This window comes from Eulemur rufifrons, chromosome 16 (genome assembly GCF_041146395.1).
Source record: "Eulemur rufifrons isolate Redbay chromosome 16, OSU_ERuf_1, whole genome shotgun sequence".
Classification (NCBI taxonomy): Eukaryota; Metazoa; Chordata; class Mammalia; order Primates; family Lemuridae; genus Eulemur; species Eulemur rufifrons.
Genome location: NC_090998.1, coordinates 23,779,203 through 23,801,660, shown reverse-complemented (window position 1 = coordinate 23,801,660; position 22,458 = coordinate 23,779,203). Strand labels below are relative to the sequence as shown.

The 22,458-nt window shown below is 37.2% G+C and overlaps 1 protein-coding gene across 6 annotated transcripts in view; it reads right to left on the bottom strand.

Moving 5' to 3' along the window:
• RASSF8 (Ras association domain family member 8) overlaps positions 1 to 22,458 on the bottom strand; it is a 111,544-nt gene that overhangs the window by 6,764 nt on the left and 82,322 nt on the right. For 3 of the 6 annotated variants that reach the window (XM_069491687.1, XM_069491690.1, XM_069491691.1), the window contains 2 exons: positions 7,459 to 7,668; positions 325 to 1,214 (listed from right to left, as the gene is read on the bottom strand). In XM_069491687.1, coding sequence (XP_069347788.1) covers positions 325 to 1,214; positions 7,459 to 7,561 — 993 coding nt within the window. In that variant the 5' untranslated portion in view covers positions 7,562 to 7,668. The remainder of the gene's footprint in view (positions 1 to 324; positions 1,215 to 7,458; positions 7,669 to 22,458) is intronic. The other 3 variants (XM_069491689.1, XM_069491692.1, XM_069491693.1) reach the window with 1 other exon arrangement.

Here is a 22,458-nt window from a genome sequence, read left to right as displayed (position 1 = left end):
GCAGATCAGCTTCACCATCTGGTCGTTAGAGTCCATTCAGCTCTGACATCCTATTCTCTCATATCCAATGATCTAATGCTGCAACTGCCACAGTAAGAAAAGCCTCTTCCATGGTGCAAGGATTAGTGGCTTTAGGTCTTCTCTTTATTCTGGTCTCATATCTAAGCTTCGTCATAAGTTTTAAGAATTACACAAAACTTTTAAGCAGGCTAGGTCTCTAATTCTTTAAATATCAGGGAAGATGGACAATCATGAAAGAAGATTATAAGAATATACTAATTCTTTTGAATAGATGAAACATTCTATTTACATAAAGATTCCTACCTGTAATCGTTTGGTGGCTTGTCCAAGAGATCTCTCCACAGCTTTAATGCCATTTTCCAACCTCAGACTCTGCTGACCTTGGATGTCAATTTCCCCTTTGACCTTACCGATCTTTCCTTTAACCTCTTCTTCATTGACTTGTGCCTCCTGAACCTCCCGCTGCAATTTTTCTGCTTCAAGACCACTTTCCATGGTCTGGATCTGTGCCAAATAGTCCTTTAATTTGCTTTCACATTCTGTTATTTTCTGTCTTATTTCTTGAAGTTGATCCTTCAGCTGCTTTTCATTTTCCTGCTCAATCTGTAATTCATTTTCCCAAAATTCCTCCTCCTCAATTTCTACATCATTTCTTTTGATCTTTTGCTCCAGGCGAACAATTTCCTCTTCAAGGTTGGAATTATATTTTTGCTCCCAAAATCGTATTTCTATTTCATTAGATTCCAGCTGTTTCTCGATGGATTGAAGCTTCTCTGTCTGCAAACGGATCAGCTTCTTCAATTCATCTGCTGTCGTTTTGCAATTGTTCAGCACCTTTTGCTTAAACTCGGTTTCTTTACCTTTTCCGAAAATGTCCATTAATCCTTTGGCACCTCCTGTAAATGTTAGCGATTTCCTTTTGGGTTCTCTCCTTTTGATTGATTTGTCAATCTGAGGCCTCAGTTTAGCTAAGGGGGGCAGACTCTGCCTGTACAAAGTTCTTTCGGGAATCCGAGCCACACTGTCTGAGGTGGGCCGCTCGCCGAGGGACGGCCCTGTCCGGCGCAGGATTAGCTGTACGTCGCTGGCATACTGCCCCCACTTGTTTAAGGATATGATAGGATTTTCATGGGGTGCTAAGTGTCTTTCAGTATCTCTCCATTTTTCTATAAGGGTGTACCTTCCAGTTCGACCTAGGAAAAATAGATAAGAATAAATTGTCAAAATGGGGCACGTAATAGCTAAATAATGCAACGGAGGACACCATTTGATAACTGTCTATCTTGATTAGCATCAGAGCGTCAAGTTTTAGAGTCCAGTCCGTGTTGCCTCTAAAATCTTCATGTGAAGATACCAATCCCTCAGGATGTGTAACAGTATAAAATTATAGGGTGTATACTGCATATACTCTTCAGACTTGCTTAGAGAAATTCAATCTGCATGAAACTCTTGTCAAATGTCTGATTGCCTAGAATAACTTATTTGGGGCAACACTGAACAAAGTTTTGTTTTCCAGCTGAAACAGTGAAGGACACTAGAATCCCTATTCGAAGTCATGAGGGGCTGGTCCCAGGGACCAAGTAGAACTTCAAAATTTGAGTCAACATCCACTGTGCAAATCCCTCTGCTTCCTCTGCACATCAGGACTAGGGAAGGTTGGAGGCGCCACTTCTCCGGAAGGGAGACTCGGAGCCGATGGAGAACCTGCTACTCGGCTAACGGGCAGCTGCCCAGGTGTGCTCTCAGTCTCCCTGTGAGTGCTCAGCCAGCCCACAGCCAACTCACACGGCGGTATCTTCCTGCACACTGGTAGCAAATAAAAAAATCACCTCAATGAAAACAGCTCTTCGAAATAATTTCATATAAAAAGAGGGGCCTGAAAATGAGTCCCCTAAACTATCAGTTTTGATAGTAATAGTTTTGAAGATTCTTCTAAAAAAACCACAAAATCCTGCAGTAAAATATTATTTATAAAAACAGAAAATAACATTTAAATTAAAAAAAAATACTGAACCTATCTAATAATTATGGAAGATAAAATTTCAGAAGACAATGTAATGTCATAAGTTTGAACAAACTTCCTAAATATTCTCATTTAAGGTGGGTAGTTCACATGGATTATCTTAATTTTGTGAAAAGTGTACATTAGTAGTTAATGTTATTACAAAGGAAAAAAGACTGACCCTGCCATCTGGCAATTATTGGCATATCCATATATTAATTTACCTTTCCTGCCCTCTTTTTTAAAATTTCATGAGCTTCTGTACCAAAAGTAGTATTTTCACAATTACTGTGTCAATAAATGGAAATCTGGATGTGTAAATATGAAAAGCCACGTATGCACTTCAGAAGTAGCACAAACAATGATTTTGCTGTAAGCATACGGGTATCTTCTCCTTTAAGGAAACCTGAATTTTGGGTGCAGCTGAAAGTCAGGGCTTTGCAGGCAAACAGACTGCAGTTTTAATCCTGGATGAATTCCTTACTAGAGAAATGGCGTGACTTCACTCCTACAACGTTTCGCGGATTCTGAGGGTCAGGTGTAATAAGCACCTACCACGTTGCCTGGCCCATAGCAGGCTTTCAATACGTGGTAGCCATTATTAATGTAAGACATTGTTGTTTGCATAACAAAAAGGCTGACCAGAGACTTCCTTTAAATAGCGATTTGTCCTGACAATAATCTGACTTTAAAGAAGCAACTTTCAACTATATAAAGCTGGACAGAGTAGAAGGAACAAGGGCTCTGGGGAAGAAAGGCTTGTGCTTAAATCAGGCTCTAGCACCTATGGTACTTGTATGATTTGTACAAATTATTAAGTTTCCTTTAGCCTCAGGCTCCTCATCTAGGGAGAGAATAGTCTTTCCTTACCTGACAAGGTTGTTCTGAGAGTCAAGAGAAAAATATAAAAATGTTTTGTAAAATTGAAAAGTGCTATACAAATATTAGTTACTATTATAAAAATACCCAGGCAAACAAGGGGAATGAAAAAGAAAGCCTTAGCACATTGGATTGGCTTTTTGGAATAAAAAACTCTTTTCGTGATTTTCAGGTTAAAAATTACTATAACTATCCAAGAAAAACCACATGACACATCCGCAAGGTTAAAACTGTCCTGTGCATACAAACTGCTGCAAAGATCACAGCGCTTTGTGTTCCCGGCTCTGCTGCCTATCAGCTGCTTTTAGGCTTCTCATTCCTTCTCGCTGAACCCCTGTATCCTCTTCAGTAACGTGAGGGGTTAGACTAGACTGGCAGAGTCCCCTCCAACTCTATCAGGCCAAGGGAACATATTTAAAATGAAAACTGAATCATTATATTACATGAGCTAAATTAAAAAATTAAAGAACCCTAATTTAATCATGATTAAATATAAAGCTGATTTTCCAATGTTAATGGTACTGCTGCCCTCTGAGAATGTTTTGATAGAAGGTGATTTAGAAATGCTTTTACTGCCAGTGTTTCCTTTTTGTTAAATAATGCATATTTAGTACTATTAGGCGCACACACACACACAAAATCAATCCAGCAATATAAAATAGCTTTTTAACAGAAAGGAAAATGAATGAATACATTTGATTTGATTGTAAAAATTGGTTTTTAAATATTTTATGTAAGAATTAAATCCCATAATCATTGTTTTTAATGCCCATACTTGGCAAGGCCCTATAGATACTATTTCATTTAGACAGATTCAGATTCCTCCTGCAAAATTCCTTTCAGGGCATTTTATTCCTTTCAGGGCATTAAGTGGATACATTTAGTTCTACCTTGCATATTAACTTGATATAGCCTTAAAACTAATAAAAGGAATATCTATCTATCTATGGCATTTGGGTTTAAGCTGTTTTGGCTATATAGGACTGCGTGTCACTGTCACGTAGCTGTCATCCAATTTAGTAATAGTAAATTCATAATTATACTTTTAAGTGGTTGAAGCAATTGAGACTAAGCCCCAAAATCATTAACTTCATATACTGAGGAAAATTACATACAGATTTTAATGCATTAATGGAATATTATTGGATGGCTGACATAAATGAAAAGAAAAGAGGATAACACCTTACTTTCACCTAACTTACAGTGGAATGTATGATTATGAAGCAACAGGAAATTTTTGAAAATTCACACCAAAACTCAACTATTCAAATATGGGTCATCCAGAAATTTTATGCCTTTATTTCAACTATTTTAAAAAAATTTCAACCATCTTTGTAATGTTAGGAAATTTCTCCTTAGAGTCATAAAACAAAATCGTGGTTTAAAAGTCACATCTTATTATTTAGTCAACAAATATATTGATATATTGAACACCAAATATATGTCAGAAATAGTGCCAGACCCTGGGGACACTTTGGTCATCAACCTCTTTGTAACTTCAAATTTTAACCATTTGATTTTTTCTTCAGTATGAAATCTTCCCCACCTCAAAGATGAATACTAAACATTATTCAAAAAGAACATGACAGAGAAGTGGCACTAATTTCTTGTGAATTTAATGCTAACATGTCTTCAGGTTTCTGGACAAATTAGAAATAATGTTAGGAACACCTGACTTATTCTTTATCTACGGTGAATAAGCTACCGAACAGCACTGAATTTTCCTAAGAATGGATGCTTCACTCCTTGAGCTATAAACATTTTGACAAAAATTTTATAAAATATATTACTTTCATATATAATATACATTATATGATTTTATATAATTCCAGGATTCTCATTCTAGTGAACATAACTAATCCTTTCCATAATGACTCAGAATTCTTACAGTATATGATCTCTGTAACGGAGCTTACATTGTATCATTTTATAGTCTGTAAAGTGCTTTTGATGCTTTTACGTGTATCATTTTAACTGGTTCTGTGAATTATGCAGTACAGATATTATGATCCTCATCTTAGTGAAGAAATCAAAACCTAGAGAATTTTAAGCAATTTCTTGATGACATATAGCTAATTCTGCAAATTTATCAATGAATTTTCTACTATTCAAGTTCTGAATGAAACTACTAAGATAACTCTGACCATGCAGTATTTAATATTTATCTTATGACAGTGCTATCATAAAAGATTATCTCTGAATATAGCTGTCAGCCAGTTGTACATTCAACCCTTAAATTGTGCTCAGTATATCTTCCCTGTGTGCTGATGAGAACTATCATGCAATTACAGAATTACTGTCTACTTTAGGATTATATGCTAACCTTACTACTTTTAAAAATAATAAAAACAGTTACTGAGTACCTATGATCTGCTGGGCATTTTGCTGGTTACTTTACAGAATAATATTACCAAAATAGTAGGGAACAATTATCACTGCAAATCAGTAAGATCTGGGAAATTTATACTAATAGTATAGCTAAATGTTTACTTTGCTAAGCCATGGAAATTCTGAAAGTGTGTTTCAGAACAGCAATTTTCCCTAATTAATAAACCCTCACAACAGAATCAAGGATCCACAGCTCTTGGCTATTTGACAGTTAAGTTAGCTCTTAGGTGAATTCTGAATTCAAAGAAATATTTATGATACAGAAAAAAGAGATGTTTAGCCAAGTTTGGAGGAATATCATAAAACATCTGTATTCAAGTTGTCAACTTTTCAAAAAGGCCTTGGACTGAGTAATTGAGAAAGCAAAAATCGGAAGGTAGATTAATTTAAAACTTCTTTTTCATTTGTTCACAAATAAGCATATTCTTTAGTCCAAATGAATAAACATATACCGGGTACATCTGGACATTTTTCCCCTTGAAATTCTGTGTAGAAGTGTTGTTACCATATGCACAGAGGCAGCTTATAGCACTACTCAACTACTCTGACTTTGTAAAAAACTACTGTTTTTGTTTTTTAGCACTGCCTGTGGCTTAATTCCCAAATATAACAAAGAAAGCTCGGTTTGAAAAATGATAATCCTAGTCTTCACTCAGGAAAATAAAGCTGTTCATTTAAATTCAAATAAATTGTGAGGCCCTTAGGGGCAATTACAAATAAGTTGGTAGAAAGAACATGAAATAAAATTAAATACCTTGATCTTCCCCTCTTTAATCATTAAACTTAAGTCTACAAATATAATATTAGTACCAAATGCAAGAAAATTTCATTGGATGTGAAAGCCTAGGATTTTCTGCACTGCTGTAATATTTTAGTGAGCTATAGTGTGTAAGGAAAAAAAAGATGTCAATATTAAAAGAAAGCCTCTGTCTCTGTATAGGGCATTATCAACTTCCAACAGTGCCTCTGTCACAACATAGGTGGCACCATTATCTCTACCAAATGCTAAGGTGCCTTGGCAACATTATAACTCTTCCAATATAAACTAGTAAGACATAAAATAAATTTTTGATGAGAAACTCAAAGACAAAGGCACTGAGCACCTAGCATGGTGCTGGCCCAACAATTTCCTCTTAGTACATGTTTGCCAAATGACAGATTTAAGATCAAATACAGGCCGGGCGCGGTGGCTCACGCCTGTAATCCTAGCACTCTGGGAGGCCGAGATGGGTGGATCGTTTGCACTCAGGAGTCCGAGACCAGCCTTAGCAAGAGCCAGACTCCGTCTCTACTAAAACAGAAAGAAATTATCTGGACAACTAAAAATATGTATAGAAAAAATTAGCCGGGCATGGTGGCGCATGCCTGTAGTCCCAGCTACTCGGGAGGCTGAGGCAGAAGGATCGCTTGAGCCCAGGAGTTTGAGGTTGCTGTGAGCTAGGCTGACACCACAGCACTCTAGCCTGGGCAACAGAATGAGACTCTGTCTCAAAAAAAAAAAAAAAAAAAAGATCAAATACAAACTTTAATACACATTACTGGTTTTACTGATACAGGTGTTTATGCACTTCATCCTGTTCCAAAGAGATTTAAAGAACTAATAAACATGAATAAATTATGATAAATATCAGTTTAAAACAAATTAGAAGAAAAGGTAAAACAGGGTAGGAGAGTAAGGTGAAGCCAGGAGCTGTGCTTCATGAACTTTACGGTATAGTAAGATTTAAAAAGTAAACATTATCTTCCTAATGTTATTTAATAATGTTATTTACTTTGCTGTGTTTTCTAAAAGTATTCAGAAATAAACAATAAGTAGGATTTTTCCTAATGAGGGATTCTAGGAACTAGAAATCTAAGTTTTGGCTCAAGAAAACATCTTTAGTTCCTCCAGGAATCATTGTTTAAGCTAAACAACAGGAGAGGAGAAGGCAGTGCAGATGCTAGACTCAAGGTTAATAAAACCTGGGGGGAGTCAGAGAACAAGCATCAGTGCAGATTTACCTAAATATGGGCAAACAGTAATAAGTAAAAATGTGTCTACGTGACTTATTATGGAACCAAATGAACAACATCCACTAGAGACCTATATTTCATACAAACAAACACATATGCCCAACAAAAGGAAGCATAATGTACTTTCATCTCAGACACCCACAGGGTACACTTACCTATCGCTTGAGCTAAGGCTATTACGACCTCCTGGCAAGTTGTGACTTCAGTGACCCCACAAACAATCCTCTGAACTCCATCCACCCATACTTTAAGTTCCATGGTGCACCGGCCAGTCACACAAGGGCCCTGAGAGTGGTCATCAGGGTGTCAGGTCATGTCTCAGGCTATAGGAACACAGACGGAGAAGGCAGAGTCTGTGTAGTCAGCTTAAAAAAGGAGAAAAATTCTTTTTAATAAAATAAATCTTAACACTTCTTATGGTAAGTGCATAAATATTACACAAAACAAATTTTAATATGTCATAATCCTACTATGGTTAAAGTCCACGTGCTTATTTTACAGAAATGAATTCAGCAGCACAAATGCAACTATCATGACATTGTTTCATGTTACTACTATTTTTATAATAATCGTAATCATTAAGTCACGCTCCATTGGGTTAAAAATTCTTATTTGACATATTGCTCAATACACAAGCTGTTTTTCTGTCCTTGTTTTCCTTTTTGAATTCTTTCATTACGATAATTTCTGAGGTCAAAAAAAAAAAAGGAAAAAATTTCTGTCATTTTGGGAATCATAAATAATGTGCTGCACCAATTTCCATCACTTCACCAGTATTGTTAACAATTTTTAAAAACAGTTGTCAAGGTATCTTACTAACTCAATTTGCACTCCTCTGTTTAATGTGTCCCTTGCCTCCCTCTCTTCCCCAGAGGAGTGAGAGCATCTTCATCACCACGGAAACCCAGCACCAAGCACAGCATGAGGACAGGTGTGCAGAAAATCTTACCTGAAGGAAATGAATTACTCTGATGGCTGACAGTTTTCCCCGTGTATGAACTGCTTGCCCTTTTCTCATTTAAATAGGCGTGACTGTTTTCTTAAATTTTAAGAGTTATGCAAATAATACAAACTTTAGCCTTTTGTCATACTTGCTGTATTTACCCAGTGTTTGACTTTTTTATTTGGTTGTATTATATATGCCAAGCAAAAAATTTTACATTCTCATATAGTCAAACCAAATGCTTTGATTTCTTCTGTTGATTAGAATGGTATTAACCTGCTAAAAATCAATTACACACAATTTTTTTTCCCTGTGGGTTTTAAAAATCTCAACTCTTCCCGTGTTAAATCTCTAATCAATCTATCGTTTACTTTCTCCATTGTTTTGTGGCCTTCCTATTTCTTTGTTATTTTTACAAAAGAATGTTAACATTTATGAGATGTAATAAACATTGATTTAATTAAGAGAACATTTGGATTTGTTTAAAGGTTTACAATGGCACTGGTGTTTCAGGATTAATGACTTACTAAAAAAGTTATTTAAAAAACACTACAACTTTTTCTTATAAAATATTTACTATAAGCAGTAGCTTGGTCCCTTGTACATTCTCTTAAAGGACCGAAGACAATTCTGGGCCATCTGGTCACCTGGGTAGATGAGTCAGAACACATCCAAGGTGAAGGAGAAAAAACCTAATTACTTTATCCAGAGAAGGTACAAAATTCCTTTTTGTCATCCTGAAAACAAGAAAGGCTTCAGCTCTCTCTGCCTACGACACAGTGCAAGGTTTCATAATCCTACTGTATAAACAAAGAAAAGGACATCTTGCCAATGACAAGCTGATTCCCATAACTGTGTTCCTCAGTTAAGAGGGCCCGTAAGGTCTTAAAGTTCCTGGGGAAAAATGGATTCCAAAGTCAAAGAAACGTAAGAAATTCAGTAAATAAGGTTAAACAAGTTCCTTTACAGTCTGACTTCCCTTACATTTTAATAGGCTGGTGTACACTCTATGAGTTTTATATGCTGCCGTTCAATCTAGAGAACATTTAAGGAAAAGAAACAGAAGAGTTCTGACTTAAAAGACTTGTTTCCTTTTCTACTAAGCACCCTATTTACTAAAATTAGAGCATGTTTTATTCTTTATTCAAAAAATGGCCAAACATTAATATATTACTTTATTAAATTTTTTTAAAAGCTGAATTAAAGTCCATTTAATATCTAGTCCCTTGTTTTTCACCAAAAGATCTTAAACTTGGGAAATGTACCAAGAAAGGTCAAATCTCATTAAAAACCTCCCTCTCCCCAAAGAAACTTGTCATTTAAAAGAATCCTATGAGACTCATTTTTTTCTTAATTGTGAAAGAATACTTAGCACAAGATCTATCCTTGTAACACATTAGTTTAGTTTTTGAGACAGGGTTGCCGCTGGCAACTTCCATTCTATTCTTTATTTCTACGAATTTGATTGTTTTAGATGCCTCATACTAAGTTCTATATTCCTTTTTTGGCTTTAGTATACTACCACATATTTTCTTATCCGAATTACCACTGTTTCACTTGGAACTTTTATTAAATGAATAGAAATGAACATAAGACATGTAAATCTTTAAATCTTACAGAGTATAGTAATCTTACAGGAAACCATTGAGCATAAATAATACTGCTTAGTAATATAAACTTGCAGAGTATTCATCTTCTTGATCAGAGACTTCCTACCATGGCTCACCACACACAGAAGACCAGTGTCTGCATTTTTGTTTCAATACCACTAATAATATCTTTCAGACTAGAAACCATCAGGAGAGCAGGCCTCTGTGATCCACGGCCTTTTAGAAACCCGGGCTGCACAGCCCTAGGAGGCGAGCGCTCCCCATCCCTTGCATCACCCCCTGACCTCTGCCCTCTGTGAGACCAATGGCAGCATCAGATTCTGCATTATGGTGACTTATATAATTATTTCATTATATATTACAATGTAATAATAGAAATAAAGTGCACAATAAATATAATGCACTTGAATCATCCTGAAACCATCTCCCCCACCCCAGTCCGTGGAAAAATTATCTTCCATGAAACCGGTACCTGGTGCCAAAAAGGCTGGGGATCACTGCCTTAATAGATCAGATCAATGGACCAGGCTGCCTCAAATTTTATCTCTAGGAGGGCCACTGTTTTCAGGAAAACATGGGTTCCATCAGGTTTTGGGATATACTGACAATCATCTCTAGCACCCCTAAAAATCACAGCATTACTCATGAGAGTCATCTGAAGAACCTGTCTCTCCTGTCTTCCCTCTAGGAAGAACCTGCCTTCTAGGAGCTGTAACCTTGACCTTTCCTTCATACCCTCCAGAGTCCAACTTGCAACAGCTCTAGGCCCAACCTCAGAACTAGACTAGAAGGAAAAATGGAAGTCCTACATTGTAGGTGTGTGTGGTGGATCAGTCATCTTTGGAAGTGAAGGCCCAGGAAGCAAAAGGACTCAAGCATTCCAGTTGGAATTTGGAATAAATTTTTCCATGGAAACAGTGATGTAGACAGAAGTAAGGTTCTATTGCAAGAGTATCAATATAGTTCAGTTATTGTTCTCATCATGAGGTTTCTATATGCAAGTCACTATTATTTTTATAATTTTTAAAATGAAGAACTAGGTTTATTCAGTAACATTCCAGCAGGGAACAAGTGTTCTTTAGCTACATACCATTACTGTCATAAAAGCTTACTGGAATTCAATGTCTGCATTTGTAGAAACATTCCCTCCAGATCAATGCTTTAATAAAGCAATTATAGTCAATCCTCATTATTTGCAGATTCCACATTTGTGAATTGGTCCACTTGCTAAAAATTTATTTGTAATCCCAAAAGTCAATGCTTGTGGTGCTTTCACAGTGATTTGCGAATACGCAGGAGTAGTGGAAAATTTGAGCCTCCTGACACACATGTTCCCAGCTGAGATCAAACAAGGTGACAGTCTGCCTTTTTGTTTCAGCTCTCACACCGTCAAGTGTTCTTTTCTTAGTCTCTTTAGTGCCATGTATTTTTTGCGCTTTTTGTTGGTGATTTCACTGTTCAAAACGGCCCCCAAAGCACAGTGTTGAAGTGCTGTCTAGTGTTTCTAAGGCAGAGAGGCCATGATGTGACTTATGGGAGGAAAGTATGTGTTAGGTAAGCTTTGTTTAGGCATGAATTATAGTGCTGTTGGCCCTAAGTTCAATGTTAATGAATCAACAATGTATATTAAATAAGGTGTCTCTAAACAGAAATAAAAAAAACAAACAAACCATAAAACAAGGTTATGTATTGCTCGGTGAACAAACATGTTGTTACCAGAGGCTGGAAGAAAACCAACCCTGTGTCTCCTCAAGAACGATGGTTCAGTATTTTCTAATTCAGTGTTCACATAGACCTTCCTGGGGCAGGTCCGCGGCCCACCAGGAACCGGGTGCACAGCAGGAGGCGAGAGAGCGAGCCAAGCCCCACTTGCACCCACAGCCTCTCCCACCCCGCCATCACCGCGGAGCCCCGCCTCCCACTTAAGGTCAGCGGGCATCAGACTTCAGACCCTCAGAGGAGCGCGAGTGCCGCTGCATCCTGCTGCCTACTGCGCATGCGAGGGATCCAGGTTGCGCACCTCCCCCCCCCACCCCGCCCCGTGAGAATCCAACGCCTGTTGAGGGGAGCCGAGGAGGCGAGGCTCCCCACCCCATCACCGTCTGTGGAAAAACTGTCTTCCACCAAACGGCCCCTGGCGTCAAAAGGGTTGGGAAGCTGCCTTATAGGACACAAATATCATGAACAACAACAACTGTATATTTTTCGAGGGTATAACTTCCTTGTGATGGCAACCATCAAGCTGTTAGGCAAATTCTACTACTCCCTGGACATTAGAAGCAAGCATATAGGTGTGGCTTACCGCCAATTTTAACACTTCCTTCATTGCTAATTTTGTTTACGATCTGACGTTATAGCATATCAGAGCACTCTTTTAAAAAATAGTATACAAATATGTTGGGTTATATAATAAAATCTTCATCAGGGTAGCAACTTTAATTAAATCGAGTACTGATGCCACTAGCTCTTTTGGCGTCATAGAGAAAGAGATTCAGCACAATGAACACAGTATATACTGAATAGTACTTACTAGAGCTATTAAATCATCAGACACTATAATTTTCCTTTGTATAGAAAATTGGTCAAAAAAAAAAAAAAACTAAAGGGAGTTTAGTTTACCTCATTCTAAAACTAATTTGAGGTGGGAACGAAATGAAGTTATGTAGAACATCTGAAGTGTTAACTTTTTTTAATATTCAAAGTATCACTGAAGTAAAGGAAAAAATATTCATGGGTGCCTGGTGCCTGTGGAGATGGGAGAGGAACTGAAGATGAAAATACAACCTGGAGAAGAACATAATAGGATGAAGCACAATGTGAGAGAATGAGGAGAAGAGAGAGGGAAATCATAAGGGAAAAAATAATTAGGAAGGCAGGCAGGGAGTAGGAAAACAATATGGTAGATACAGGGAATGGTTTTTGGCAAATGGCCTCAGATGCCAGTCATGCATTACCTGCCCCTGAGCTGTAATATTCAGGTGATGCATGTTTATGACACTCTGGTTTTGTATTTTGGAAACCCAGTTGCACAGATTGCTTTTAGCAAACCCATTATTTTGCTATTACACAGTTCTGCAAATGGTGTCACAGAGAATGGGTTGTTATTTAAAAGGTGCAATGCTAAGACTGGGTGCTAAGGAAGAGGACCATGGCAATATAAATGGGCGCTTCCCAAAATGAGTTCTTAAGAACAGCAGTCCTGAGAGGTGCACCGTGGGGAAATAAGGTTCCACAGTCTAAGAACTTTGGGAAACATTTCAAAACACATTGTCTCTGGGAGATAAACAGAGTAAGGTAAGCCTAGTAAGGTAAAGGTTCCACCCCACAGTGGAGAAACTGGTTAAACTTTATCTTACTCGGTGATTTAGCATGGGAGAGGGTTGTGTGGAAAAGGGACACAAAGCATAGAAAATATCCCCTGGAACCAAGGGATACAAATTATCAACTTTTGAAAAATAAGCCTATATACAAAATGAGAAACATCTGCCAGCCTTTTAATGCATGTTGTGGCACCCAGAAGTGGTGATGGGTATATTATTTAAAGTTGTACCTGTAGGGACAATATAGAACAAATGAGAAAATTTTACAGAGCCTAGTTTTTCTTTCTCTTACGTGAAAAGTCTTCATTGTCACCATTAATCTATCTCTTCTAAAGATGAGTTTTACATTTTTCATTTTATAGATTTGTCTAAATGATTTCTTTGATCACGTTTTTAAAAGTTAACAATTCTAAGCAATCTGTGCATATTCATTATTAAATCAGATAAACCATGCTCTTACCACTATAATTCACCATTCTCAGGTGACAGCATTCAAATACACCCATTGAGTTAACATTTCACAAACATTGCATGCTCAAGTGACTATTCTGCAATTACAGCAACAAATGGCACGAGTTTACTATAAGCTAGGCACTGTGTACCATGACTCATTTATTCCTCACAACATAATTCACTGAGATAGATATCATTAGCCTTCTTTTAAACACGAGAAAAGTGAGTCTCAGCTTCAATAACTAACTTTTCCAAAGTTACAAACCTAGCAATTTACAGACACGTTCAAAATTTGAAATTAAAGAATAAAAGCGTTCACTGTACCCAAATAAATGTTTTTAAAATGCCCTAAATTACCCTAAGAAAAATCATATATAATCACCTGAAAACCTGTTAATAAACTACGATCAGACAATATGTACAAACTTGCCATTCCAAAAGAAAGAAAAGAGGCAAACCTATTAAATCATGCTAAGAAACTGCAGTTTTAATTCAGAGAATCTATGATAAACACACATGCCAGCAAAATTAGTGTCTGAGGGTCAGGTTCGTTTTCCAGCATGAATTAATTATTCCTCCAAGTTTCAGAAAATCACATTCAACTTTATTTCTACAGAGTCATAAATAAAATATATTTGAACATAAGTATTAATTTTAACTCTTGTCTTAAATATAAACCAAAGCTTGTTAGAGATTTCCTGTATTTGCTTTAAGTTCACACCATTAAAAAATACTTTCTGGAATAAGCCATTTTCTTTTAAAAGGCGATGTTGATTAGTGGAAACAGCATGCACTCTGGTTCAAATCCTGAGTCTATTACTTACTGTGTGATTTAAATCAAGATGCATCACTTTCCAAGCAGCATTTGTGAGAAATGGAATGAGATAATGTCTTCTTTTAAAATGTACCTAGTGCAGGGCTTGGCATGCAGCATGAATTCAAAAGTTAGGTCTTGGTATGGAAATGAAAATTATAACTTTTAAAAATTATAAACTACTTTTTTATGAAAAGAAAAATCAATAGCAAAGCAAATTTTCAGAAACACATAAGAGCATTTGAAAATAAAGGCATTTTAGATTATTATAACATGTACCTAAGAGCAGCTAACACCCTTCAAAGTTCTAAATGGACATTAGAAATGATAATCCCTATTAAAGAATTTCAATCACATAGAAATACTGATCTTTTTATTAAGAATTATTTTTTTATGTGCTTAGTAAATGATAGCTTAAAAAGTACTTTTTTTCTTAGAATAAACTTTTTAAATGACTATAACTAGTAATATTTTTTTTTTATTTAGCATCAAATTTAGTGCTACCAGGGCCACTACCTTCCACTGAGTTTCTTATTCAAAGCCGATCTGGAGAAAGCTTATTGACAATTATGTTAAACCCATATCTATGACTTTGAAATAAAATCGCCCATACCCAGAGGTGTTAACCAGTAGTTTATAAAATAGTATCAAAAATCTTTTGGGGCCGGCTGCGGTGGCTCACGCCTGTAATCCTAGCACTTGGGAGGCCAAGGCAGGCGGATCATTTGAGCTCAGGAGTTCGAGACCAGCCTGAGCAAGAGCGAGACCCCCCATCTCTACTAAAAATAGAAAGAAATGATTTGGACAGCTAAAAATATATAGAGAAAAAAAAACAAAAAACCTAGCTGGGCATGGTGGCGAATGCCCGTAGTCCCAGCTACGCAGGAGGATCACTTGAGCCCAGGAGTTTGAGGTTGCTGTGAGCTAGCCTGATGCCTCGGCACTCTAGCCTGAGCAACAGAGCTTGAAACTCTGTCTCAAAAGAAAAAAAAAAAAAAAATCTTTCGGGAGTACTTTATTTTTCAGAATAACTAAAGGATGACACTTATTTTTGAATTAATAATTTGGGTAAAATTTTAGCCTGTCAATTGAAGCTCACAATAGATATGTAGGATTTCTGTGTAATAACTATAATTCAAGAAAAAGCAAAATTTTTACAATTACCCATTTTAGAAAACAGAGATATACGTATGTTTTCAGTAACTAAGGCTAGTCTCAAAAATTAGCTCTGCTTCAAAACAACTCCTCTTACCAGTCTACTATACTAATGGACTAATTCGACCCAGTAATCCCATTATTGGGCATCTACCCAAAAGAACAAAAGTCATTCTATAAAAAAGACACCTGGATCGAATGGTAGGTCTACTTGAATCTGTTTAAGGTATCTCCACATTGCTTTCCACGGGGGTTGCACTAGTTTGCAGTCCCACCAACAGTGTATGAGTGTTCCTGTCTCTCTGCATCCACACCAACATGTATTGTTGTGGGACTTTTTGATAAAGGCCATTCTCACTGGAGTTAAGTGATATCTCATTGTGGTTTTGATTTGCATTTCCCTGATGATTAGAGATGTTGAGCATTTTTTCATATGTTTGTTAGCCATTCTTATATCTTCTTTTTTTTTTTTCTAACAGTATATCTTGTTAGATACAGTATGTCCTCATAATGTATACATTATTTCTTGTACAATGATATGAAATAATATGGGAAATATTCATGATAAATTATTAAGTGAACAGTGCAAGTTAAAAACAACAGTTTCATATTTTTTTCCCCACCCCCCCCCGTCTTATATCTTCTTTTGAAAAGTTTCTATTCATGTCCTTTGCCCACTTTTTGATAGGGTTGTTCGAAAATTTTTTCCCATTCTGTAGGTTGTTTGTTTACTCTCGTGACTGTTTCTTTGGCTGTGCAGAAGCTTTTTAATTTAATCAGGTCCCATTTATTTTTGTTGTTGCTGTGATTGCCTTAGGGGTCTTCATCATAAATTCTTTGCCTAGGCCAATGTAAGAACAAAAGTCATTCTATAAAAAAGACACCTGCACCCAAATGTTTATAGCAGCACAATTCACAATCGCAAAGATGTGGAAATAACCCAAATGCCCATCAATTCATGAATGGATTAGCAAAATGTGGTATATGTATACCATGGAGTATTACTCAGCTATAAGAAATAACGGTGATATGGCATCTCTTTGGTTCTCCTGGAGAGAATTGGAACCCATTCTATTAAGTGAAGTATCCCAAGAATGGAAAAACAAGCACCACATGTACTCACCAGCAAATAGGTTTCCCTGATCATCACCTAAGTGCACATTTGGGAATAACACCAATTGGGTATCGGACAGAGGTGGAGGCTGGGGGGGGGGGATCAGTGTATACCTACTTGATGAGTGTGATGAGCACTGTCTGGGGAATGGACACGCTTGAAGCTCTGACTTGGGGGGATGAGGGGGGCATGGGCAATATATATGACCTGAACTTTTGTACCCCCATAATAAGCTGAAATAAAAAAAAAAAAGGGAAAAAAAAGTGATGGAAATGAACGGAGACCAATACACAGAAATGTACAATTCAGCATAGGTCAAGGCCTCCTCCAACGGCCCTGTAGCCCTCACTGCAAACCAATTCCTGATGGGCCCAAACTCTCTAGCGGTAGTACCCTTGGTGAAATGCCACCATTCCACACAAATGCCATTATTCTCCACACATGCATCTTTCTTCTCCTTTTTTCCCCTCCTCTCTACCAGTCCAGCTTTGCTATACTATTCTTTCCGAGTCACAAGCCTACCAACACCACCTGGTGAAGGCTCTAAGGAAGCTGTGGACTCCTCACACCTAGTGACATCAGAGAGGGATGGGCACGTGATGGTACTTTCTCCAGGCCATGTAAAGGTCATTATTTCAGGGAGTTCACGGAAACCAAATGGATAAGCGTAGTGAGTGCTTATAATTTTATGTTGCCTTGGCATCCACTTTTAAATTTAAGTTTAACTTCCTCACACCAGGAGCAGGGCTTGGTTGCCCCTGCCGCAGTTTCTAGCACTATACCCAGCCCAAATGGCTCAAGCCGGTGACCAGAGATAAGGACTTAGAAGTACCTCTCCCACCTAGCCAACTGGACTCCCTGCTTTCCAGTTGCTTCCTTTAAATGCACCATTCAGGCATCTCCATGCAATCTTACAGTGACTCACATCCTGTTCTCCAATACATACTGCTAGTTGCCAGCTCCCTTTCTCTTTCTACCCCCTTGCTCTCTCTGACCTTCCTGTGCGTGGCCTCCAAGCCTGGCCTGCTGTGCACCCCCCAGGGTCTGTAAGTACTAAAACCTAAAACTTTCACATTGTGGTTGTGTCTTTGAAGTTATGCCTGCAATCTGACCCCTGACAGCAATGCTGCCCTGAAGGGACTCATGCAGGTGGACCCCCTGCTGGTGCACTTTTGTCCAGGCCTCTCAGCTGTTGGAGACAGTAGTAGCCAGCTAAATTGATAAGAGTTTCATTCAAAACATTAAGATATATCGCCTTTCCTAGCTAGTGACTCACTGGCCATGAACTAGTACAATCATTTCATTGAACACAGAAGGCTGGGGCCTGGCCAGATTATACCACTGGATCAAGGTCACAAGCACAGGTGTTAGCAGAGCTGATCTTTGGAATAATACTCATTTAGAATACTCAGAGAACTGAAGTCAAATGATTACGCTTTACATATATTGAAATAAATTAAGTGCCCAGTATAGAAGATGTTGAGGAGGCTGCTCCTGTCAAGAACTCTAGTCAAACAGACCTTAAGATGAGTGATTATTGATAAAAGAACATTTTGCATAAAAAAAAACTATGTGCGGTATGTTCTTGCTAGTCTTCTTAACTGTTTATGGAAGGCAGAACAATATGGAACCTTACAATTTGACTTTACTGGCACAAAATCTCATAAATAAGAAATATGAAAATAATATACCATTGGGTTCTATTTCTTGCTGCAGTATTATTATTTAAAAAAAAAAAAAGAAGAAGAAGAAGAACATAGAAAGCCATCTGTTTTGCAATTATACTTTCTGTTAAGGTCCCAATCTACTTTGTGACCCTCCAGAGATAGTGTGAGGCATGTGTGTAATGCCAAGTTCTATGATGGTTTAACTCCTGTTAGAGCTCTCAGAACTGGGATTAGAGGCCACACTCTCGAAGTCTTAATGTGAAAAACCCTGAACTCTGGCATCAATTAAATCATACTTTCTACTACATGTGCTATTTCATGGCTGTCTTTCACTAATCACTAAAAAACCGGCAGTGAGTATAATATACTGCTACTGAAAAAAAATTACTGAAAACTTGGTGATGTTTTAAAAGGTAGATTTAAGTACAAATAGATTTGTGATATTTCTCCTTGAGCAAGTACACTTTGGTACCTTCATTGTAAACCAACCCATCAAATGATAACATGTCCTTCCTTTTACTGAATCTAGCAACAACACAAGAATAATAAGTACCTAACACTTATGGAACTCTTACTGTGTGACAGATGCAATGTTAACTGCTTTATATAAACTATTTTATTTAATCCTTTCAATACTCATCTGTAGCTCTGCGTCACATGAATTATTATTATTAAACAAATGAGGAAACTGAGGCATAAAGAAATCAATAACTGGCTGGCACGGTGGCTCACGCCTATAATCCCAGCACTCTGGGAGGCCGAGGCAGGCGGATTGTTTGAGCTCAGGAGTTTGAGACCAGCGTGAGCAAGAGCGAGACCCTGTCTTTATTTTAAAAATAAAAATTAAAAAAAAAATGATAACAATAAAGAAATCAGTAACTCACCCAGGGTCACCCAGCTAATAACTGGCAGATCAAATCTGACAATGCTCATAACCACTAAATGGTTACTTAAATTTATGAAATGAAGTTATTAGTAAGGACATTATTGCAAGGACATTTGTAATCATTAATCCTGGCTCAGGAGGAAAGTAATCAAGTATATGTGACCATAGGAGCTATAAATTCCAACACTACTAAGCCGAATGCTATACTTAGTCCAATTATTGCCACAGGACTGAGGAGAAGCAATGAGCTGATGTTGGATAATCAAATCAGACTTAGTAAGGAACACATGACCCCTGAGGTTCCTGGTGAAAACTGCTCCTCCCAGTCTCCCTCAGCTCAGTAAAGCAGGAATAGAGCTATGGTCTGAATCCAAATGTTATCTGACCCACCCCCCAAAATCTATGTCCACTAGAACTGTTGGCCAAAGGCAGAATCATTTTTCTTCTACACACCTGAATAGATGTAGGCCATTTCATTAGTGATTTTTACCCATTTGTGTGATGGCAAATTATGTTCATTACCTTATACTCACCATATAGGTATAATGAATCTAATTTCTGAATTGAATATTGAAGTTAAATTATTTAAAATTTGATATTTAACATTCTGTGATGAAGTCTATCATTTTACTTAAGAAGGGATAAAAAGACATTTATATATTTTTCATCCATGAAGCCAAGATGACTATGGTCATTGATGGTATCATAAATATTGAGCCTATAAATTCTGACAAACAAGGCCATTTTTATGATTATAATAAAGTAAATGTGATGACTTTTCAGCAAAACATTGTTTATTCTTAAGACTTAAGTCTTGAAGATTTTTGTCTTCAAATAGCCAAACTTCATGTCAAAACATGTATGTTCCTTTGCAGGTGTATATTTCTAAGATAAATTAATATGTACATATTTCAAAATAAAATAATTTTGTAAGGAAATAGTAATAAAACAAATATACAAGATTAAGGAAAATTTGAGCCTCTGACTCTTGGGTCAAAGTGGTTGCCAGACTATAAAACTTCTACTAGACTTCAATTTTAAGATTTAATTAACACAGTATACAAAGCATAAAAGTTTAAATGTTTCTTAAAATTTCATTACTTTACGTCCTTAGTTGATACAATACTGAATGCTATAGTTTAAGGAATGGAAGCCAGAAATTTTATTTGTCCAAACCATGCATGAATCTTATGAATCTTTGTTAAATTAGAACAATTTTGGTTCATAGAAAATGGAAAAAGTGTCCATTTAAGCAGTTTAAAAAGGCAGTTAGTTTGCCCTTAATCTGTATGAGTCAAGAATAATTTGCTTATTCTGTTTTTCTAAAGAAAATGTAAGTCAATTAAATAATTAAATCCCTAGATGACACGCAAAAATAGGTGCATCCTTTGGTGATATTTTAAAGTAACAGGTATCATCCACTGTAGCAAAATTTTAATAGGGAGGCTAGTTATTCAGTGCAATGAAACAAATAATGCTATTGTTCCAAAAAGCCACACTTTAGTTGCCATTCCCTTTACAGAGATACTGTGTGCTGCTCTGCAATTAGTTGGGAAAGTTTTGGGCTTCAAATAATCTAGGAAGTGTTATACTGTTTAAAGATCATTTAATATTATTAAAGAAGACAGATGCTAAGTTTGAGATGTGCACTGTGAAATTCAGAGCAAAAGACCTGATGTTTATTGTAAATGTAATCAGTGATAATGACTAAAGTGGCACTCTATTTTTCAATATTCTATTTATAGAACTGAGCTTAGGCCTAGTTCCTGCCCCTTACTGAAACTGCATCACCAGGTGATGATGAAATGTGACTTGTCAATTAGCAGTCAGACTGAATGAGGAAACCTACACACCTAACCTAAAGCACATGAATAATATACATGGCTCAATTGTAGAGGACGGCTACTGAATAAGTTAACTATTTAAAATCCCAAAACACTATCCAAAATACACTGCTTGCTTAAAAGGGGGGGGGGAAACCCTAGTTTTTGCTATGCTTAAATAAATATATTTGCATTTCATCAGTATATCTGATTTCCACTATGTGTTTATACTTCACTGAGTCCTTCATTTTCCAAGTAAAGAGCAAACTCCAAGCACTGCTACAGCAGTTATTCTGGCAAAGGTTGCTTACAGAAGAAGCATCATCCATGGAATAAAATGGGTTCAGCAAAACAGCCAAGGATCACTGCAGCAGTCACAAAAATCTCCAGCCTGCCTCAATCAATCACAAAGTGGGAGGAAGCAGCAACATGGGAATAAGTGACTACTTAGATAGAAGCAGGCAGGGAATAGTACTGGAATAGTGTTCATGCCCAACAGTCGAGTAAAAGGATTTTTAAAGAAACATCTTAATTGAAGTATAACATACACAGAAAAATTCAGAAATCCTACGTGGGATAAATTTTCACAAAGTGAACACACCCATCTAATCACCTCCAAGATCAAGAACCTCTCCGCTAGTCCCAGTGCTCTCCTCCAAAGGCAACCGTTATTATGATCCCTATCATCACAGACCAGTTTTGCCTGTTTTTGAACTCTGTAAAAATGGACTATATCGTATGTAATGGTGTCTGGTTTCTTTGGCATACTATGTTTGCTGAGCTTCATCCATGTTGCTCTGCATAGCAATACATCATTCTTTCTTGCAGCAGTAGAGATTTCCATGATATAAATGAACCACAATTTATTCATCTATTCTACTGTTGATGAACAAGTGGGTTTCCAGTTTTTGGCTATTACAAAATAATGCTGCTTTGATCACTTGTACCCAGGAGTGAAACTGCTACATTTTGCAATTGCCTGCTAACTGACCTCCCTGCCTTCCCATCCTGCCTCTCTCCTTGCACAACCACTTTGCACATTATTGCTAGAGAAAAATGTTTTTCAAATACAAATATGATTCCATGCTCCTGCTCAGAATCCTCCAATGGCTCTCCTCTGCTTTCGGGATAAAATCCAAAATCCTCACAGGTCACTGATGAACCACCCCTTGATCATCTTGCACCTCTCCTAGTTGCCCTCCACCCTTATGCCAAGACATTTCAGTTCTTTGAATATATCACTCTCTCAAGCATCTCTGAGCTGCATATGCTGCTTTCCTTCCTTGGAAAAGGGTTCTGATTCTTCACTTGCTAATTCTTGCACATCCTTCAAATACGCAGCCTTCCCTAATTTTGTGGTCCCTCTTCTG